The 17,672-nt window shown below is 37.5% G+C and overlaps 1 protein-coding gene and 1 long non-coding RNA gene across 6 annotated transcripts in view; one reads left to right on the top strand and one right to left on the bottom strand.

Annotated features, from left to right (window-relative positions):
* Positions 1–11,890, bottom strand: part of LOC134212754 (zinc finger protein 431-like) — a 115,614-nt gene extending 103,724 nt beyond the window's left edge. For 2 of the 5 annotated variants that reach the window (XM_062690888.1, XM_062690887.1), the window contains exons 1-5: positions 11,733–11,890; positions 5,359–5,621; positions 4,724–5,244; positions 3,806–4,616; positions 2,786–3,729 (exon numbers count right to left, since the gene is read on the bottom strand). In XM_062690888.1, the coding sequence (XP_062546872.1) occupies positions 2,801–3,729; positions 3,806–4,616; positions 4,724–5,244; positions 5,359–5,584 (2,487 nt within the window). In that variant the 5' untranslated portion in view covers positions 5,585–5,621; positions 11,733–11,890 and the 3' untranslated portion in view covers positions 2,786–2,800. Of the gene's footprint in view, positions 1–2,706; positions 3,730–3,805; positions 4,617–4,723; positions 5,245–5,358; positions 5,622–11,732 lie in introns of those variants that run through there. The other 3 variants (XM_062690885.1, XM_062690886.1, XM_062690889.1) reach the window with 3 other exon arrangements.
* LOC134212757 (uncharacterized) lies at positions 5,892–15,634 on the top strand. Its single transcript, XR_009979340.1, has 4 exons — positions 5,892–5,952; positions 14,671–14,847; positions 14,910–15,140; positions 15,570–15,634. It is a non-coding gene; the product is annotated as an uncharacterized LOC134212757 (long non-coding RNA).
* The last annotated feature ends 2,038 nt before the right edge of the window (positions 15,635–17,672 follow it).

Below are 17,672 nucleotides of genomic sequence, written 5' to 3'. Positions count from 1 at the left end.
ACACTGAGATGAATATGCATCTAAAATTTATGTGCAAGGCACATAGATTTTTGCAATCAAGCTTCGCACATATACTATACTGCCCCTATTCGCATAAGCGTCCCATGGCAGTTTTCATCAACTTGAGAAATATGCCGTTGAATTTTTCAAACTTGTTTAACATGAAGAAATTCAAAAAAATCTAATAAATTGATAAAACCAGCAATCTATCTGAAAATTTGGCATAATATTCTTTATCTGTATGCATTGCTATGGAACTATTAAATGGACCATAATTATATTTATTTTTTCTGCAAAAGTGTATCAAAATCTGGAATGTGACTATTATGCAAATAAATAGCAAGATGGGACAACACAAATGGGTTTTGTTTTTCAAATTTATAGAACAAAGCCTATTATTTCATAGGTTTTTCTAAAAGATAAGTTCATTTTAAGCTTATTTCTGAAATGAAATCAAAATCTTCGAAAATCGACATGGGACTCTTATGCGAATCGCGGCAGTATATTAGTCCTGCACATAAATCTGGGGATTTCAATGACTCTTTAATTTTATGTGCAACGCACTGATAAAATAAATGCATGTTGAATAGAATTGAATGAATAAGCACAATGAATTTTATGTGCAGTGAGGAATAAAAAATATATGAGTGAGCAGTAATAAATGAAAAATATATGTTTCATTAACATTCTTTATTGTTATTCCAACATGTTTTATAATTTACACCGCAAACGGGAATAGTCGATTATCGAAGTTGTTGTTTCACAATCCTTAAGCTCAATTCAACGTGATGGTTTTCAACTTTATTGAATAGGATCGAAGTCGGTCCATTTGGGCAGTACCTCTTAATCCCGTCCGCCACCTTCACTACTCGAGCACATTACAACCGAGTTACTTGGTTTTTTGTACATGTCTTTCTTCTGTAGATTTCTAATGGAGTACAAAAAATCAAGTTATATGGTTAGGATGCGGCCGAGTTAGAAACCTTGCAGACAGGAAAAGGGAGTGCTGTCCAAATGGCTTTTCCCCCTATATTTTCTATGTTAATTTAATCGAACTCGGTTTTGGGTACGGAAGAATGTCTGGATTGCGACTAGCAGATTCTGAATCCGGAACAGCATTTGATCCGCAGCCTCCAGTCTCTGGATGTGGGGAAGCATTTGGATTATTGCGATCGACGTTTTGATCGAGACCGATGATCACTGAATCACACGGTTATTCGAGAGTAATGAGTCCTGTTGGGAGAATAAATTTGGTTATGCATGAGTGTCGAAAATACAAAACGAAAAAAATACATGCGCTTACTTTACGATCAATATTCTTCTCCGGTTTTTCGTGTAATGCTTGCGAGTTGTAACCGCATTCTGCAAAGAAACGAATGGCAATTAAAAACATAACTAAATTTTAATAAACACACTCACCTTACCTTCAAAATCCATCCACATTGGTGTCGAATAGAATTTAAATGCTGCACATAAAATTGAGTTTATCTGGGTCAAACAAAATCTATATGCGTAATGCACATAAAATTTATTGTAGATTTTATGCAGTGCATGAGCCATCCTACACAAGATAGATGCTTTATTATTTTCCCGACGACTGAAACACACACCGCACTTACTTGCTCGATGGCTACTGCAAACTCAATTTACTTACCCGCACAAAGCAGAACAAAATTTCGTTGACCGGCCGATCGTTTTTCTTTCCGCACAAAGCAAAACTAAATTTCGACGACCGGCTGATCCGCTTAATGAAGATTGGAGAAACACGACTGGACAAGAAACAAACTTTCACTTCCTGATTTATTTACTCACCCGCGCAAAGCAGAACAAAATTACGGCGACCGGCCGATCGTTTTGCCTTCCGCATAAAGCAAAACTAAATCTCGACGACCTCCTTTCAAGAGGCTTGGAAGCCTTCATTCAAGTGGCTTGGCAGCCTCTTTCAAAGGGCTTGGAAGCCTTTTCTCAAGATGCTTGGAAGCCTCCTTTCAAGAGGCTTGTAAACTTGCTTTCAAGAGGCTTGGAAGCCTCCTTTCAAAAGGCTTGGAAGCCTCATTTCAAGATGTTTGGAAGCCTCCTTTCAAGAGGCTCGGAAGCCTCCTTTCAAGAGGCTTGTAAGCCTCATTTCAAAAGGCTTGGAAGCCTCTTTTAATAGGGTCGGAAGGCTTCTTTCATAATTCTCAGGAAGGTTCTTTTCAAAAGGCTCGGAAAACTTCTTTCAAAGGGCTCGTAAGCCAACTTTTAAAAGGGTTCGTAATTATTCCTTCAAGAAGCTTGGAAGCCTACTTCCGAAAGGGGGTACCTCAATTAATGCAAAAGTTTGAAGGGGTACCTTTCAAGGAAAAGGTTGAGAACCACTGCCTTATATGCATCCGATGTAACTATCTGCTATGCTGAGTTTAGACAAAGCAAGTCGCTCGAATCGAACGCTTGAACGTCTAAACACGTTCATTCAATTCATTTGAACTTTTGGCAAGTCATTACGTAATGTTGGTGAGTGGCGAGTTGAGGGGATGAATCCACTTTCAAAACCTTAGAGATGTCTACAAATAAAATATTCTTCAACTAGGTTCCAATGCAGTTAATTTTCACTCGTTGGACTGAGTTGTTTGGGCTAATAGCTCACCTGTCATATCAGCTGCCGGCCGTAGTTCAGCTACCAACGAGTGAAATCCAACTGTATATAAAAAGATACCTACATTATCATCAAAAATCTATTCTTTTCGACTATATTTACCTACTGGATATAGAATTAATTAGTTCTCTAAAAAGAGCCTTTACTTACAGACGTTGAAAATCGTTAGCAAATCTCTTCCAATGGAGCGTACTCCACGAGTTCCTCTCCATACTCCAAGTCGTCGACTTCCTCCTCGATGTATTCTTCTTCCTCCTCTTCCGCTTCCAAACCGACCTCTTTCGATCCTTCCTGCAAATCCTGCGTCTGCTCCAGTTCCGGATGTGTTCGTTCGTGCTTTTTTCTTCCGGATGAGGTGATGAACGCCGCAGGGCATATCCGACAGACGTGCGGTCGCTCCCCTGTGTGAATCCGCTCGTGCGCCGTACAGTTTGCCTTCTGCACGAACGCCTTATCGCAAAACTGACACTTGTGGCGGCGGTTGTTCTCGTGGACATCCACGTGCAAGCTCAACTTCTGCTTGCAGCTGAACATCTTGGAGCAATACGGACAAGCCAGGTTCTTCTCGGCAACTTTCCCCTCGTGCACATTTTCGATGTGTTTGGTCAGGGTGCATCTGAGTGGGAAGCGCTTCTCGCAGAGATCGCATTTGAACTTTTTCAGATGCATCGAGCGGTGGTAGAAGAACGTTCTGTACTGCTCGGTTTCGAAGGTGCAGTTTTCAATTTCACAGGTATAAAACTTGGCTCCGGAGGCGTCCACTCGTATGTGGGGCTTCGGATAGGCGGAACTCTGGTAACGTGACCGTTGGGAGGTTAGTGGCGTCGGCCGAAAGCGCGGATCGTCCGGATAGTGTTCGGCTTTGTGGTAACGCAGGCTGGTTCCATTGTGGAATGTTTTGCCACACTCTTCGCAAACGTAGGCTCGTTCGCCGATGTGCAACCGTTTGTGGTTCTGAAAATTGGCTTCGTGGTTGAACTTTTTGCCACACTTTTTGCATTCAAAAGGCATCTCACCGGTATGGATCCGCCGGTGTCGCTTTAGCAGGGCACTACAACCGAATGCCTTACCACAATGCTCACATTTGTATTTTTCTGATGGATGGAGAATAAATCTTATTAGCTAACGAGTGACATGTGAGATTAATCGTCACTAAAACATTCTACTCACCGTCTTCCAATGCTTTGTGTCTAGCCAAGTGATGATAAAACTGGCGTTTTTTGTTGAAAAATTGTCCGCAGTAATCGCACGCGAAACCATCGGTATCGGTGGCTTCGTGCTGACTTCGCATGTGATCGACGTACGACGGCTGGGTCAAGAATCGCAACGGACAGTAATCGCAGGGATACGGATAGAGATGGGTCATCAGGTGCCGGTTGAGACTCACCAATGTTTTCAGCACCTGAGGTACTTGTTCGGTATTGCACTGTTCGCATTTGTAGGGAAGGATGCTGACGTGCTGCTCCATGTGGGCTTCCAATGCATCGGCATCTTCATGCGAAGTGTTACAAACGTAGCAAGTGTGCGGCACCAGTTTCGGTTTTGGCCGATACTCCACTATTTTGTATTGAGGCTTTTTGACGACAGTAGGTTTTGGTTTATAGAGCTCCTTCCACGAGAATACAAACTTTTGTTTAGTTTGTGGTTCTTCCTCCGAATCCGATAAAATTTCCAGTTTCAATTGGTTATTAGAGTTGCTATGCTTTAAATGATCGAGTGTTTGCTCGGTCTCTTCTATCGGATCGGTGGTTTGAACATCTGCTAGCATAACTTCTTCTTCGTCATCTTCATACAAATGCTCTTCTTCGAATTCCTCCAGCACTTCAATTTCGGTTATTTCATCAGTGGACTCTACATTGACTGATGTTCCCAATGTTGGAAGATTTTCCAAATCTTCTTTCATACACATTACAGAGTCATCTTTTTGTGTTGGAACTATCTTATCGCTGGAGTTCGCGATAACAACCGGTGCTTCAGTAGCCTAAAATCATAAGAGCGGATATGCACAACGTTTGCAGTATATCAATTTAAACATTCTACCGAAAACTTTAATTCAACAGGGATAGCATATCTCCTCGGCATACTTACCGCTTCCTGCTTAACATTACTGATCAGATTGGTCAGATAAACTTGATTTAAACTTCTGGACTCCTGTGGGTGATTATCGTAGGATTGATAATGGAACTGCAATTGGTTGCTATCAATCAAGTTATATAAAATCCTCTCATGGTGTAGAAATTCCATTCGAATATTGAATGCCAAATCGGCTTTCCCGACACAATCAGCACAAATTTTTGTCGGAAGCTCACCATCGGTGTCAACTTTGAGCCCCGTTATGGTGAAGATTATGTCCACCAAGCTGGCGTTGTGTAGCTTCGAGTTGAAAGGGATTAAGCCAACTCCCTTTTTGAGACACATGCGACAGAAAAGCGAACGCAACGGAGTGTCCTCCACTGCCTGGGTATCTTCCGAGGCAACATTATGGGCGGTGCTCGTACCCATGTTGCTCCTAGACGACGTACCTGCCGGCTCCTCGGAAATCATGACATCGTCCCGATCTATCAGTTCGTCAGCTTCATCGTCTTCCGGTGAATAAACCATTGGAACGGCTAGAATAATTAGATTAAGTTTAAATTTTGCCTCCCAGCTCAAAATGACTTAAATTTTCAATCAAGGAAAACTATTTACATGCATTTTGATTGCTTATGCTCATCTCCACTTACCTCCTTCCGCTAGAGACTTTTGACCGTTAATTTTCACTAGTTCCAATTGCATGAAGTGGTCCGCACAGATATACTTGGCTCTCCATCGGAACTTGCTCACATTGCCGCCAACAAAGTCGATCCATTTGTTGCGTAGCTCGACGTCCACCGCTGGGAAGGGAAAGCAAGAAACTCCGCGGTCCACCTTTGAGTTAGGACAAATCGGAATGCAGCATAGCCGTGCCATAGTGACTAAATTGTGCTCACCTAAGCTTTGTTTAGATCTGTTTAGATGAATGGATGAATGTTTTAAAAAAGAACTTATATAGCCCTCTCCATCCCCATCAGTGTTCTTTCTTTCTTTCTTTCTCTCTTTGGCGCAGACCTATCGGTCCATTTCAGCCAAGTCTTGTTTTGCGGGTGACAACATCGCATGTCATTTATGAAAACGAAACGGAATATTGAAGTTTGACAGTACTCTCATTTCAGTGTCGGGTAGTGTCAAATGCAATGTCACGGTTTAAGTTTGTTTATCAAAATTTCGCGGATTAGCTTAGTTTCAAACACTAATTTTAGTTTCTCTTAAGAATTCGGCAATCTGTTTAATTTTTTCTGGTTTGTTTTCAGCTAGAATAGGAGTAATATCATCTATTTGTTGTAATATTGGATATTTCAGTCTAATTGTTTGGAATTTAGGGCAGTGGTGAAGGATATGTGTCAAGGTTTCGGTTTCATTGCATTCGTCGCACCTGTCTGAGCTAATTAGATTCCAGTTGTATAGTCTATCTTTTGTAGCTGTATGTCCTGCTCTAATTCTGGATATAATTACTGTTAGATCTGTTGATAAATTAATATTATCGAACCATGGTTTTTGAATTACTGTAGACATTATTAAAAAGTGTTGTTTTCCTTTATCTAATGATATTGTTTTGTATTTTTGATCCCAAATGCAGTAGGTTTCTTTTTTAATGTTTAATAGTAAGTCACCTTTTGTCAACTTTAAATCCTCTATATTCGTTTTACTAGTAATTCACCTAATTTAGCAGCCAAGTCTGCCCTATCATTTCCTAATAATCCTATGTGTCCCGGTATCCATTGTAGAATAATCTGTTTGTCGTATAATAGTGCTTTTATGTATTATTTCATTGACTAAATAATTTTCACCTGCTTCAACGTTTTTTAGTAATTTTGTGGCACTTTTCGAGTCTGTTAATATTACTGGAGATTGAATGTTACTTTGAGAAATGTATTCAATTGCTTTTAGAATTGCTGCAAGCTCCGCATTCATGATCGTGAACTGTGTCCTAAGCCTACCACTATAAGAGATTTTTTCTTGACTGTCATAGATCCCGTAGCCTGTTCTATCTTGTGATTTTGATCCATCTGTATAAATAAGATATTTATCTGGGTAGCTTGTCTTAATTAACTCTATTACCATTTGTTTTTGTACGTTATTTGTTAGATTCTTTTAGTTAAGTTTTTGATTTCTGTATTGACTATTAAGTTTTGGCTGGCAAAGTGAAAATGGGTTTTGCTAATTGTAGTAAATGGAAGTTATTTATGTTTGCTATTGTTTCTAAATAAGAACTATGTTTGTGTATTTCTTCAGTATGGATAGATTCAATAAGGAAGGGTACTATGGGGCTATTATTGTGATACAAATTTTTGGTTATTTCCTTGATAGCTAAATATTCTGCTCTATCTTTTAGGGGTAGTTCTCCTGTTTCAGCTAGAATTACATGGTTCGGGGTTGATTTCAAGTATCGCATTGACGTTCTTATGTAAAGGTGGTGGACAGTTTCTAATTTAGTAAAAGAGGTTTTGGATGTTCCTGCTGAAAGTGTTAGACCGTAATCTAAATGGGGTTGTACAATTGTTTTAGCAATTTTAAGTGCTGTTTCAGGGTGGGCTCCATTTTTATCATTTTATTATCATTATCATTTTCAGTATGTTTATCTTTCTTCTAGCTTTTGTGATGCTGTTTTCAACTTGCTTATTGAAATTTAATCTATGGTCTATGAAAATTCCAAGGAATTTGTGGAAAGGGTTTACTTCTATTTGAGTGTTTTGTATAGTGATACTGGTTATGAGGTGGAATTTATTTGTGAATATCACTGTGGCACATTTTTCTGAGTTTATTATCATTCCTAGTTCATTCAATGCGTTTACTGTATGATTTAAAAAGTTGTTCATTTTATCTACTGCTTCTGCTATTGTTTTGGCTATGATAACTGCTGTAAAATCATCTGCGAATTGAAAAACATTCTGTCTTTTCTAGCTAATTTATGTATTTGCATGGTATAAATGTTAAATAAAATGGGGACAATGGACAGCCTTGAGGCAATCCTTTGTTAGTTGTTCTAATTATCTCTGTACCGTTTGCTAGTTTTAAAATTATTTTCCTCTTTTTAGATATTGATAAATCCAATTGCTTATTTCTGGGGGTGTGTTTATGTCATTTAGAATTTCTATCAATTTTTCAATATTTACATTGTCGAACGCTTTTGTTAAATCTAGAAAAGTTGCTAATACTATTTCATTTTCTCTTTTAGCTTGTTTAATGTGTGAGACAAGAGTATTTACACAGTTAACTGCTGATATTTTTGTTTAAATCCAAAGGAATAGGGTGGCAAAAGATTTTCTCTATTTAAAAAATTGATAAGTGTTTTTAACTGTAAAATTGAGAAGTTTTAGTAAAACGCTTAATAACGAAATTGGTCGATAAGATTCTGCTTTAGAGGGGTCCTTGTTATGCTTTAGTATAGGAACTATTTTATCTCTCTCCAATCATTAGGTATGTCTCCTGTTCTTAATACTAAATTTAACATATCAACTATTTTAATAAGGATTGGTGGATTTAATTTTTAAGAATCTGGAAGGAAAGACCATCGTTTCCTGGGGCAGATGAATCTTTTTTAGAGTGTATAGTTTTAATTAAATCTGAAAGGGAAATGTTTGGAATTGATTCAGCTGTGTTTGTTGTATGAGTGATTTCATTTTCTATTTCTGGGAAGTTAATATCAATAAATTTTAATGCTATTGTTTTATCATTTAGTAAGTGAATATTATTTTTGGATGTGTATCCGCCTCCTATTCTTTTAACAATGTTCCATAGTTCTTTGCATCCCATATCTGGATTTATTGAGTCAATTAATTTATTCCAATCATTTCTTGAGGCTTTCCTTATTAGTTGTTTTAGTTTCGCTTTGGCTTTTTTAAATTGTATTAAATTTTCTTGTGTTAGGTTTCTAAAGTATTGGATTAGCAGATTATTTTTTAATTCTAGTTGTTCAGCAATTTCTTTACTCCACCATGATTTTGGAGTTCTGTTACTATTTCTATGATATTTATTTTCTTCTATTTTTTCTTTTATTGCTGGAAGAATGTCATGTTGGTCTATAATAGTGTCTACGTCTATCTGGTTTATCATTTCTATAGCTTTTGTTTTATTGATGCATTCGATTTTGTAATTAAAATTTTTGGCTATGTTAAGTATTTCGAAAGTTATAATTCTGTGATTGCTCATTATTTCATCGAAGTGTATGGTCCATTCTATTCTATGTGCTATGTCGGACGTAGCAAAAGTTAAGTCTATGGTTGATGGGGAGGTGTTGGGGGATTTTATTTAAGTTGGGGAACCATCATTCATGTTAATGAGATTAGTGTTTTCTAAAAGGTGTTCAAGTAGTTCTCCTCTAGGGCAATTACTTTGGTTAGGATTCCAAGTACGACTATGGGCATTGAAATCACCTGCAAAAATTGTTGGAGGAGTAAGTTGGTCGATTATATCTATTATTTTTTAAAGGATCTTTTATGTTTTGATTTCTGATTGGAGGTGGAGGGATGTAAATTGAAATAATTAGTATAGGGTATTCAGTATTTAGTGTTTTAATTGCTATTGTTTCTAATGGGCTTAGATCTGGCAATGCAACTTCTTTGAATGTAATTTCATTTCGAACTAAAATACCGACTCCTCCGTATCCATTCTGCCTACATTGTTTAACAAAAATTGAATCCGGGATTTTACATTCTTCGTTTGATTTGATCCAAATTTCTTGTAAGAGTGCAATGTCTATTTTGTTTACATTAAGGAAGTTTTAAGAGATTTACGGGTATCTAATGGGCGAATACTGGTTATATTGTGTTGTACAAACTTTAGATTCCTGAAACTCCCCATGAAGTTTTTGATTGGGTGGGATTAGAATTGACTGTCATTACTTCCGCTTCTATGATCGATTTGATTTGGTCACTTATGTTTATTAACAAAATGTCTGAGTCAATTGTGTCCTTACTATTTCTGGATTTTTCTGCGTGTTTGAGGATGGTTTTTTGAATAGCTGTAATTTTGTTGAGGATAGAGGGAACGTCTACCTGTGTTTCTTGTGGATGTTTGTTTTGGCTGCCAGACCTATTTCGTGTTCTAGAAACCTGTCTTGCTGGTCTATTGTCTGATTGAGAAGTTTGTAGTCTTGTTTTTGGTCGTGTATTGTGATCGTTCGTTATGATCGGTGGAAAATCTGTTAGTGAGTCCAGTCTGTTTTGTACTTGATTCGGTTTTGGAAACTTGTTCGCTGCTTCCATGAAAGTCAGTCTTTCGTTCGCCATGACGTAACGAATTTTGTCCTGACGTATTCTTTCCGGGCAATTTCTGTCTGTTACTTTGTGCATTTGTTTGCAGTGAATACAGCTGGTGGGGTTGGAACAATCCTGACCGCCATGTTCTTGTCCGCAGTTTTCGCATCGTTCATTCCTACTTTTTACTTTGTCTGTGTCCATACCTCCAACATTTGTTGCACATCTTAATGGGAAAGATGTACGCTTCAACAATCGCTGGAACACCATAGATCGAGACGTTTTCTGGAAGTTCCTGTCCTGTTACGTAGACTTTCACTGTGTATGTTGGTATTAGGATTTGGTCCTTCATCCTGTTGATCCGTTCCACTTTGATGATCTTCTTCTTTCCTCCTGTTTGGATGTTGTTTAGAATCTCGGTTTCGGTGAGCGATGGGGGGACATTCCTAATAATCCCTATCGATTCCTTCAGCATGTTGGGTACATACACCTTGTATTTAAACTCCTCCGACAGAAGCTTGGAATTAAGCAAGTCTTCTGCCTCTCTCGGTCGATTGAATGTGATTCGGTACCGTCCTTGTCCAGCAAATTTCAGTTCTTTATAGTTTTTGATGCCGATGTTGTGTAGTATTTTTGCGATTTCCATTGTATGAACCGGTTTGACATCTTGGCTTTCCCTTTCGATGAAGAAAACTGTGTGTGTCGTATTTTTGGTCCAGTCATTCCTTGTTGAATTTTTGTTCGTGTTTACCTCTTTCTTTTGATTTTTCCTTTTGTCTTGTCCGTTGTTGTTAGTATTGCCTGTGTCAGTCTCGTCTGTCAAGTCAACATTCATTTTGTCTGTCATTTTACCTGCTGCGTTTTCTTTTTTTTGTGTCATCTCCTTACCCTTATCTATCTTGTACGTTTTGGCCTTCTGAGTTTCAATAATTTCTTCTAGCTTCCTTCGTACCCCATGTCTTATGCCTTCATTTATTCCAGACTTACCTGGGGATGAGTTCCGGTTTACCACATCCCGATCCTCAAACCCCCTGAAATCGTTTTCATCCGCACTCATGCACTGAAACTTAACCTATATTTACACCACTTTCATAAAATCTTAACCTAACCTATTCTAGCTGATAGTAATATATTTTTTGGATTTTCGAATTCAAAGATTAGATAAAATTAATGGAACCTTAAAAAATAAAAGTAGAATCGAACTTAAACTATGACTATTTACACATGAGAATAACCTTCACTTTCAATCGAGAAAATGTAAAACTTTTTTTCGCTCAAAACCGCGTGGACGCGAACAAGCTAAAACAAGACCAGCTTTCCACTTTCCGATGTTGCTGCTTTGAACGTTGGCGCGAGAGTGTGATCCCCATCAGTGTTGGTTCTGTGTTTACAAAATTTTCCTTTGTTTGCTGTTAGAACTGTCATATTTTTCTTGTTTTCTGTTAGAAAACAACAAACAATGCGTTAAACACTAAGAAAAATATAGCAAATTTGAACTAGACATCAGGTAAAAATGATAATTTTCATTTTGATTCAGTGTGCAGCAAAAAAAAAAATTCACTCTGTGATAGTGTTGGTAAAATCTATAGATAGTAGAATCTATAGATGAGCGAAAGCATGGCTCAGTCAATTTTTTGCCCGTGCGCACGCGCATATGACGTCACAGCCCTTAACGTTTGCATTGAAATCGTGACGTCATGCTCGTTTGGAGACACGTTTGACAGTTCATTTGGAGACAGAGGATTTATCTTCGCTCATCTATATATTCCACTATCTATAGTAAAATCTGCTTGGAGACCTCACATTGAGCCTGACTTTGTTACCCTTTTTACCCGCAATCGTGTTATGATTTTCTGGTCACCGCAGGCGCTGATGAGCTCACAACGCTCACAACCTCATACAACAAAACACAACAGAAAAACAGAAAATGGGCCTTTCCACAAGACGTTTAAAAACAGCTGATTTTATCGTCAATTGACAGTTCTTCTATGAAAGTGACAGCTTCGGACTTGCAGGCCTGTTCAGCGATTGTCTGCATCTCCCTCACTCTTCCTTTTGTTGTCATAAAATGAAGAGCAAAACCACTCAACAAGGGCATTAAAGTGTGGGAACCCAACGTTGAGTAATCTCATGTTTACAAAAGTTGAGTGAAATTTACCTAACTTTTGGTTAGTTTCTACTTAAAATTAAGTATATTTTACTTAATATTGAGTGAATTTTGTTTAATTTCAAGAAAAAATTACTTAATTTTGGGTTCCCACACTGAACAACCGATTTGAGTGAAAAGTACTTAATATTGTCGGGCCGGCACCAAACCGGACCGCGCGATTGAGCACTCGCGCTGCGACGCGAGTCGCGACAATTTGAAATATTTCATTAGTAGTGCGCATCACGCACGCATGGATGTACTATCATGCGCACTAATCAGAAATGAGTTGCGACGTCTGATAACTGCAGATATTTAATTTTATTGAAAACAAATTTTCGATTTTCTACTATACACGGAATATTAAGTACTTTTTTCTAACCGTGAGACTCGCAAGGAATGGGCGATACCGATACGATATATCGGGAATCGATATTTTCGCTCCGATTAATCGATATTTTGTATCGATATTTTTATGTTCGATATTTGGCCCTTATCGATTTTTTGTAGCTGATATCAGATTTCAGTTTTTTTAAATTCCGAAACAATAAAATATAGCACATAGCACATTTGGCACAATCTGTGAAAAACCGCGAAACTTTAATGACCTGAAATCCTGCATAATTACAAACTGTACATGGATATTTTCCCGTGCGGTCGACAACAGTATCCTTTACTGTTGACAACTGTAAATGAACAATCTCATATAAAGTTTTAACAGTTTGTGGTACGGTTATTTGACAAATAACAATATGTTGAATGGGTTGTTAAGTTATGTCACCATAAAAAATCGTCTGTTTTCGCGTGCAAAATTTTCGCTCAACAGTATGATAAAATGTTGACATATAATGCAGGAAATAAAGAACATTTTGGAGACAGCATGTTATATGTTGACATTTAGTGATGTTGTCGAGCAGTTATGGTTTGATCGATCGAAAAGTATTCGATAACCGCAACGTAAACTGTGAAGCTATATCTTACATCGTAATAATGATTCTGACCATATAACATGCTGTTTTTTATTATGCGGGATAGAAAATGGAAAATCAAAAGTGCTTTTAATTTTCCGAACGCAAGACAAAATTTTCAAAACGACTTATCTGCTTTTGTAAACAAAGATTCAAACGTCGATTTGACAAATCTGATAGCACTCCCATGCAAATCAACACCATCAACACATAGGTAAAGGCTAGAGGCCTGAATAAGAGAAACGCGGATAGGTATGTGCCGCCAATCGAACCGTCAAAAAACAGCAGCCAATCGAGCAGGAGACCTGTCAAGCAGCCAAAATGTTGGCTCAAATACTGAAAACGGCCAAATTCGATTTTATGCCATTTTTAAATAAACAAAATTGAATGTATTTTACATTAGTTAGCAATAATATATGCAAGTCATTTATAGATCATGAAATGAAATTCCATTGTTTATTGGATTTTATTGTTATATGATGTGGACACATAAAATAGCGGATTGTGAGATTTTATCCACATAAACCATTTCTTCCTTTTCATGTGTTGTTCTTTGATGAAGAAGATTGAGTGCAGTGTTGGCAGAGTCATATTTTCTATCCGCGTTTCTCTTATTCAGGCCTCTACACTGATAAAAAAATACACGTTCGATTCATGTTTTTCGGAATATGGATATTTTCAATCAGCTTACACCATCAATTCTAGTGCAATCCACATCACTACGATGTTCTTGACATCCTCAGTTCAAATGTCATTGTATACATCCAAATTCATTATTGATACACTACCATATGATATGCATATCCATGAATAACCATAACAAATACACGTTCGACTCGTGTGTTTCAGAATGTTGATATTTCATTCCAAATTACACCATCAAGTCTGATGTATTTCACATCACTGAGATGTTCTTCACAAACTCAGTTCAAATGACTATGTTTATAGCAAATTATATAATTGATACACCACGATGTCATATGTTTATCTAAAACATGTTATGAATTACTTCAAACGAATTTGAGTATGCATTCAGACGATTCAGACGATCCTCCATGTGTCATTATTTCAATAAAACGGACATGTTCATGCATGTTTCGAAAGGCCGCAACATTTTTCAATTTCAATTATCGGTAAATAGTGAACTGATTTTATATTAATTTGCACTTATTAATTTATGAATAAAAAAGAAGGGACATTTTATTGTTGAGTGACCGGGAGGGCAGAAGATGTGTGGAACATGCAACCCTGCCAAATAAATGAAAAAAGTGAAGTTCACCTGCTATCTTAAGTAAAAACAAGTATAGTATAATGTTTGATTTAACTAATTGAAAAAAAAAATTATAAACGTTTATAAATCTACGAAGGAATTCTCAAAAAAAATTAATCCATATTTTTTGGAACTGTAATTAAACGAAAGAAAATGTAGATTTTTCACTTCTTTTTGATAATTTGTTTTCGTTTAATTTAATCCATCCGAAATGCGAATCATTAATTAAATACATAAATATTAATATTTTAAAATTAATTTACTTGCTCTGGAAAATCTGGCTGACCTGCTGTGGCTCCTCGTTTATGTTGAATCGCATTGGAGCATACTAATTTGGTTCTTTTTCTAATTGATTGCATGTTCCCTTCCTGCTTTAGCAGCAGCAGGATCAAATAAGATGGAATTATACTCAAAACGGCGAAGACGCATCGTCAATACCGGCCTCTTTGCGACTATCCGACTATCCTTTGCGACGTATGTACTTCGTGGCGGCTTCTTGCTAGCAGGAATAAGCACCGAACCGATCATGTTCTCCGGCAGCAGCTCTTTTAGATGTAGGTAACATGATTTTTTTGTGATCTGTGTGGATAATAAAAACCTTATTTACCGGTTGCAGATTTCGGAAAATAAAAGCACTTACCTGTTCGAAGACAAAATCGCCGGCCTCAGCTCGTAAAATAGTATTAGTTGGTGTGGTTCAACTTCTTTTAAAATAATAAATGCAACCACCCACTGTGGATATTACATTTTTACCAACTTGATTTTTTTTTCTATCTGTCCGGATATCAATTTCCGTCAGAGGTTCGAAAACCAACGAGACGTTTTTCTATACTTCCACCGTTGATTCGTCGAAGTCTGGGACGGGACTTGCAAAGAGGAAAAAATGTAACTTCATCTGCAACCAGCAAGCGCTGTCACGAATTGTCAGATGCAACCAGCACCTTTTTGTGTAAAAGTATTGGTATCCCTCAAAAAGTATTCCGAATTATTTTGTTTTACGAGTACATTTTCCCTTTGAAAAGTATTCTAGAAAAGCCGGACAGCTTAATATTGAACTGTTATGAATACGTGTTTTATTTCCGATAGGAAAATCTTTATAAAAATAAGTTTACAAATCCGTAAATCACAAACACTTTTATTGTGCTCAGAAGATTCTACCCGGGATTTAGGTGAAACACTCAAGGAAACAGTTGAGAATCGATGATCAACTGTGATGAAAAGAAGAACAAGTGTCAAAACAAGGAAAAAGAAGCCGTCTTTGCAGGTCTCGTCTCAGGTCGAAGTTATAGGAAAACTATGTTTCTTGAAATGGATTTCGATCCGATGACGGAAATCGGAATCGGACGGATATGCAATCATTATCATTATTAAAATGTGAAAGAAAACACGAAATTCACTCACAATTCAAATGAAAATCAACACAATTATTCTTAGATATCATTTATCAAACAAGCGACTATGACAAGTCGAGCAACCGAATTCGATTTGCTTTACACGTTAATACCGTGTGGTTTGTTTATAAAAAAATGCTCAGTTTTGAATGAGCCATGTCATCTGTTTTACACGTGATATTGATTTGTATTGACAACATGCGCAAATTCATGTGTAGAACACACGGTCCTCTCGTGTATTTTTTTTTATAGTGTAGTGTCCGCTACCTGGTGATGGTGTTAGTTTGCGTGGGAGAGCTATCAGATTCGTCAAATCGCCGTTTGAATCTTTGTTTACAAAAGCAGATGAGTCGTTTTGAAAATTTTGTCTTGGACGTATCGTTTTTTTTTCATTTCATTTTTATTTTTCTTTACATAACGGTTACATTGCAGAGTATTGATATATCTTGCAGCTGCATCATAAGTTCATTATACACTGTCTTGGAAAATAAAGCCCCAAACGCAATACAACGGAACGGCGACGGAAACGGCAAATTTGACAGAAAATATATGGGTTAACTGTCAAATTTTCCGTTTCCGTCGCCGTTCCGTTGTATTGCGTTTGGGGCTTAACTTTTAGTTTACATTGATTGAGCTTTACACTGATAGGAAAAAGTTTTGACAAAAAAAACCTAATAGTCAGAATCTGTTTCTTAAACTATCTATGCTATTATCACAGCCTTGGATTTAATGCTTCAATCAGAGGATTTGAAGAAGTTTGACAGGAAGTCCGTAATCTGGCTGATGTTCTGTCGATGAAAGTTGTTAACGGTTCCACCTCAGCTATATTATGCAGTTCATCCGTTCGGAAATGCGGAGGCAAGGCGAAGATCATTTTCAACAGTTTATTTTGTTTTGTTTGTAGTCGTTTAGGGTGACTTTTTGCGTAGTTTTGCCACACCGGCGATCCATAGGTAAGCACTGGTCGAAAAATGCATTTGAATAACAGTAGCTTGTTGGCTGGTTGCAGAGCTGATCTTCTATTGATGAGTGGATATAGTGACTTTACCAGACCGTTTACCTTAGCTATACTTTGGTCGATGTGCTTAGAAAAGAGTAGTTTCTGATCTAGGGTTAAGCCTAGGTATTTACCTTCCTTCGTCCATGTGACTGGAACTCCATTAATTTTTACCTTTGTTGAGGGAAAACGATGGGCAGCCCTTCCCTTAGAGCACCTCCACGGGAGTCCTCATCGCTATTCTCATTATAGCTCTCCATCTCGAGTGCTATTTTAGGATAGCGCCCCATCTTTACACCGGTGGTTTCTATTTTAAGTATAGCGACTTCATAAACATATTGAGTTCTCACCGGGCGTTGCTAAAAGTAGCCTTCTTTTCCTTCAATGGCGTTACATTCTAACTGGAACTTGACCTGCTTTTGTCGACTTGGTATTCTTTTAGCATTTTTTATGTCTTTTTTCCACGTGATTTTTTTATATAAAATTTAAGTTCATCACTGAGACATTTCCTCAGTTAATGATTACAAGTTTTTCTATGCCAGTGTTAGGCAAGCACGATATCGTTTTCCAAACGAAAGCATCCTTGACTGGACCGAAAAAAGAACTAGTCATCTCCTGATTCTCAATCTACGCTTTTGCCCGCAATGCTAACTGGAGACCCGACATAGTACCAAAGACTAATTAGTCTTTGATAGTACTTAAATAAATTATAAAACTCTTTTTTAAACCGTTATTCTTTCTGATTTTTTCCCTTGCAGGTTTTTCCCTCGACAATCGAATAAATTTCTCCTGAAGTTTCCACTAGCTTACCTACCAGCAATTACTCTTCACTTCCTGCAGGAACGCTTTAACATCTCCCGGGTGTTTTCTGGAAGAAATTTTTAAATAATTCTGAGGGAATTCTTGGAAGAACTCCTGCAGAACCTTATGGCAGTACTCTTGAGGGAACTTCTGCAAAGGTTTTTAAAAGAACCCAAACATTTCAGGAAGT

Source organism: Armigeres subalbatus, chromosome 2 (assembly GCF_024139115.2).
Source record: "Armigeres subalbatus isolate Guangzhou_Male chromosome 2, GZ_Asu_2, whole genome shotgun sequence".
Classification (NCBI taxonomy): Eukaryota; Metazoa; Arthropoda; class Insecta; order Diptera; family Culicidae; genus Armigeres; species Armigeres subalbatus.
This window is presented reverse-complemented; position numbering and strand designations above follow the sequence as displayed.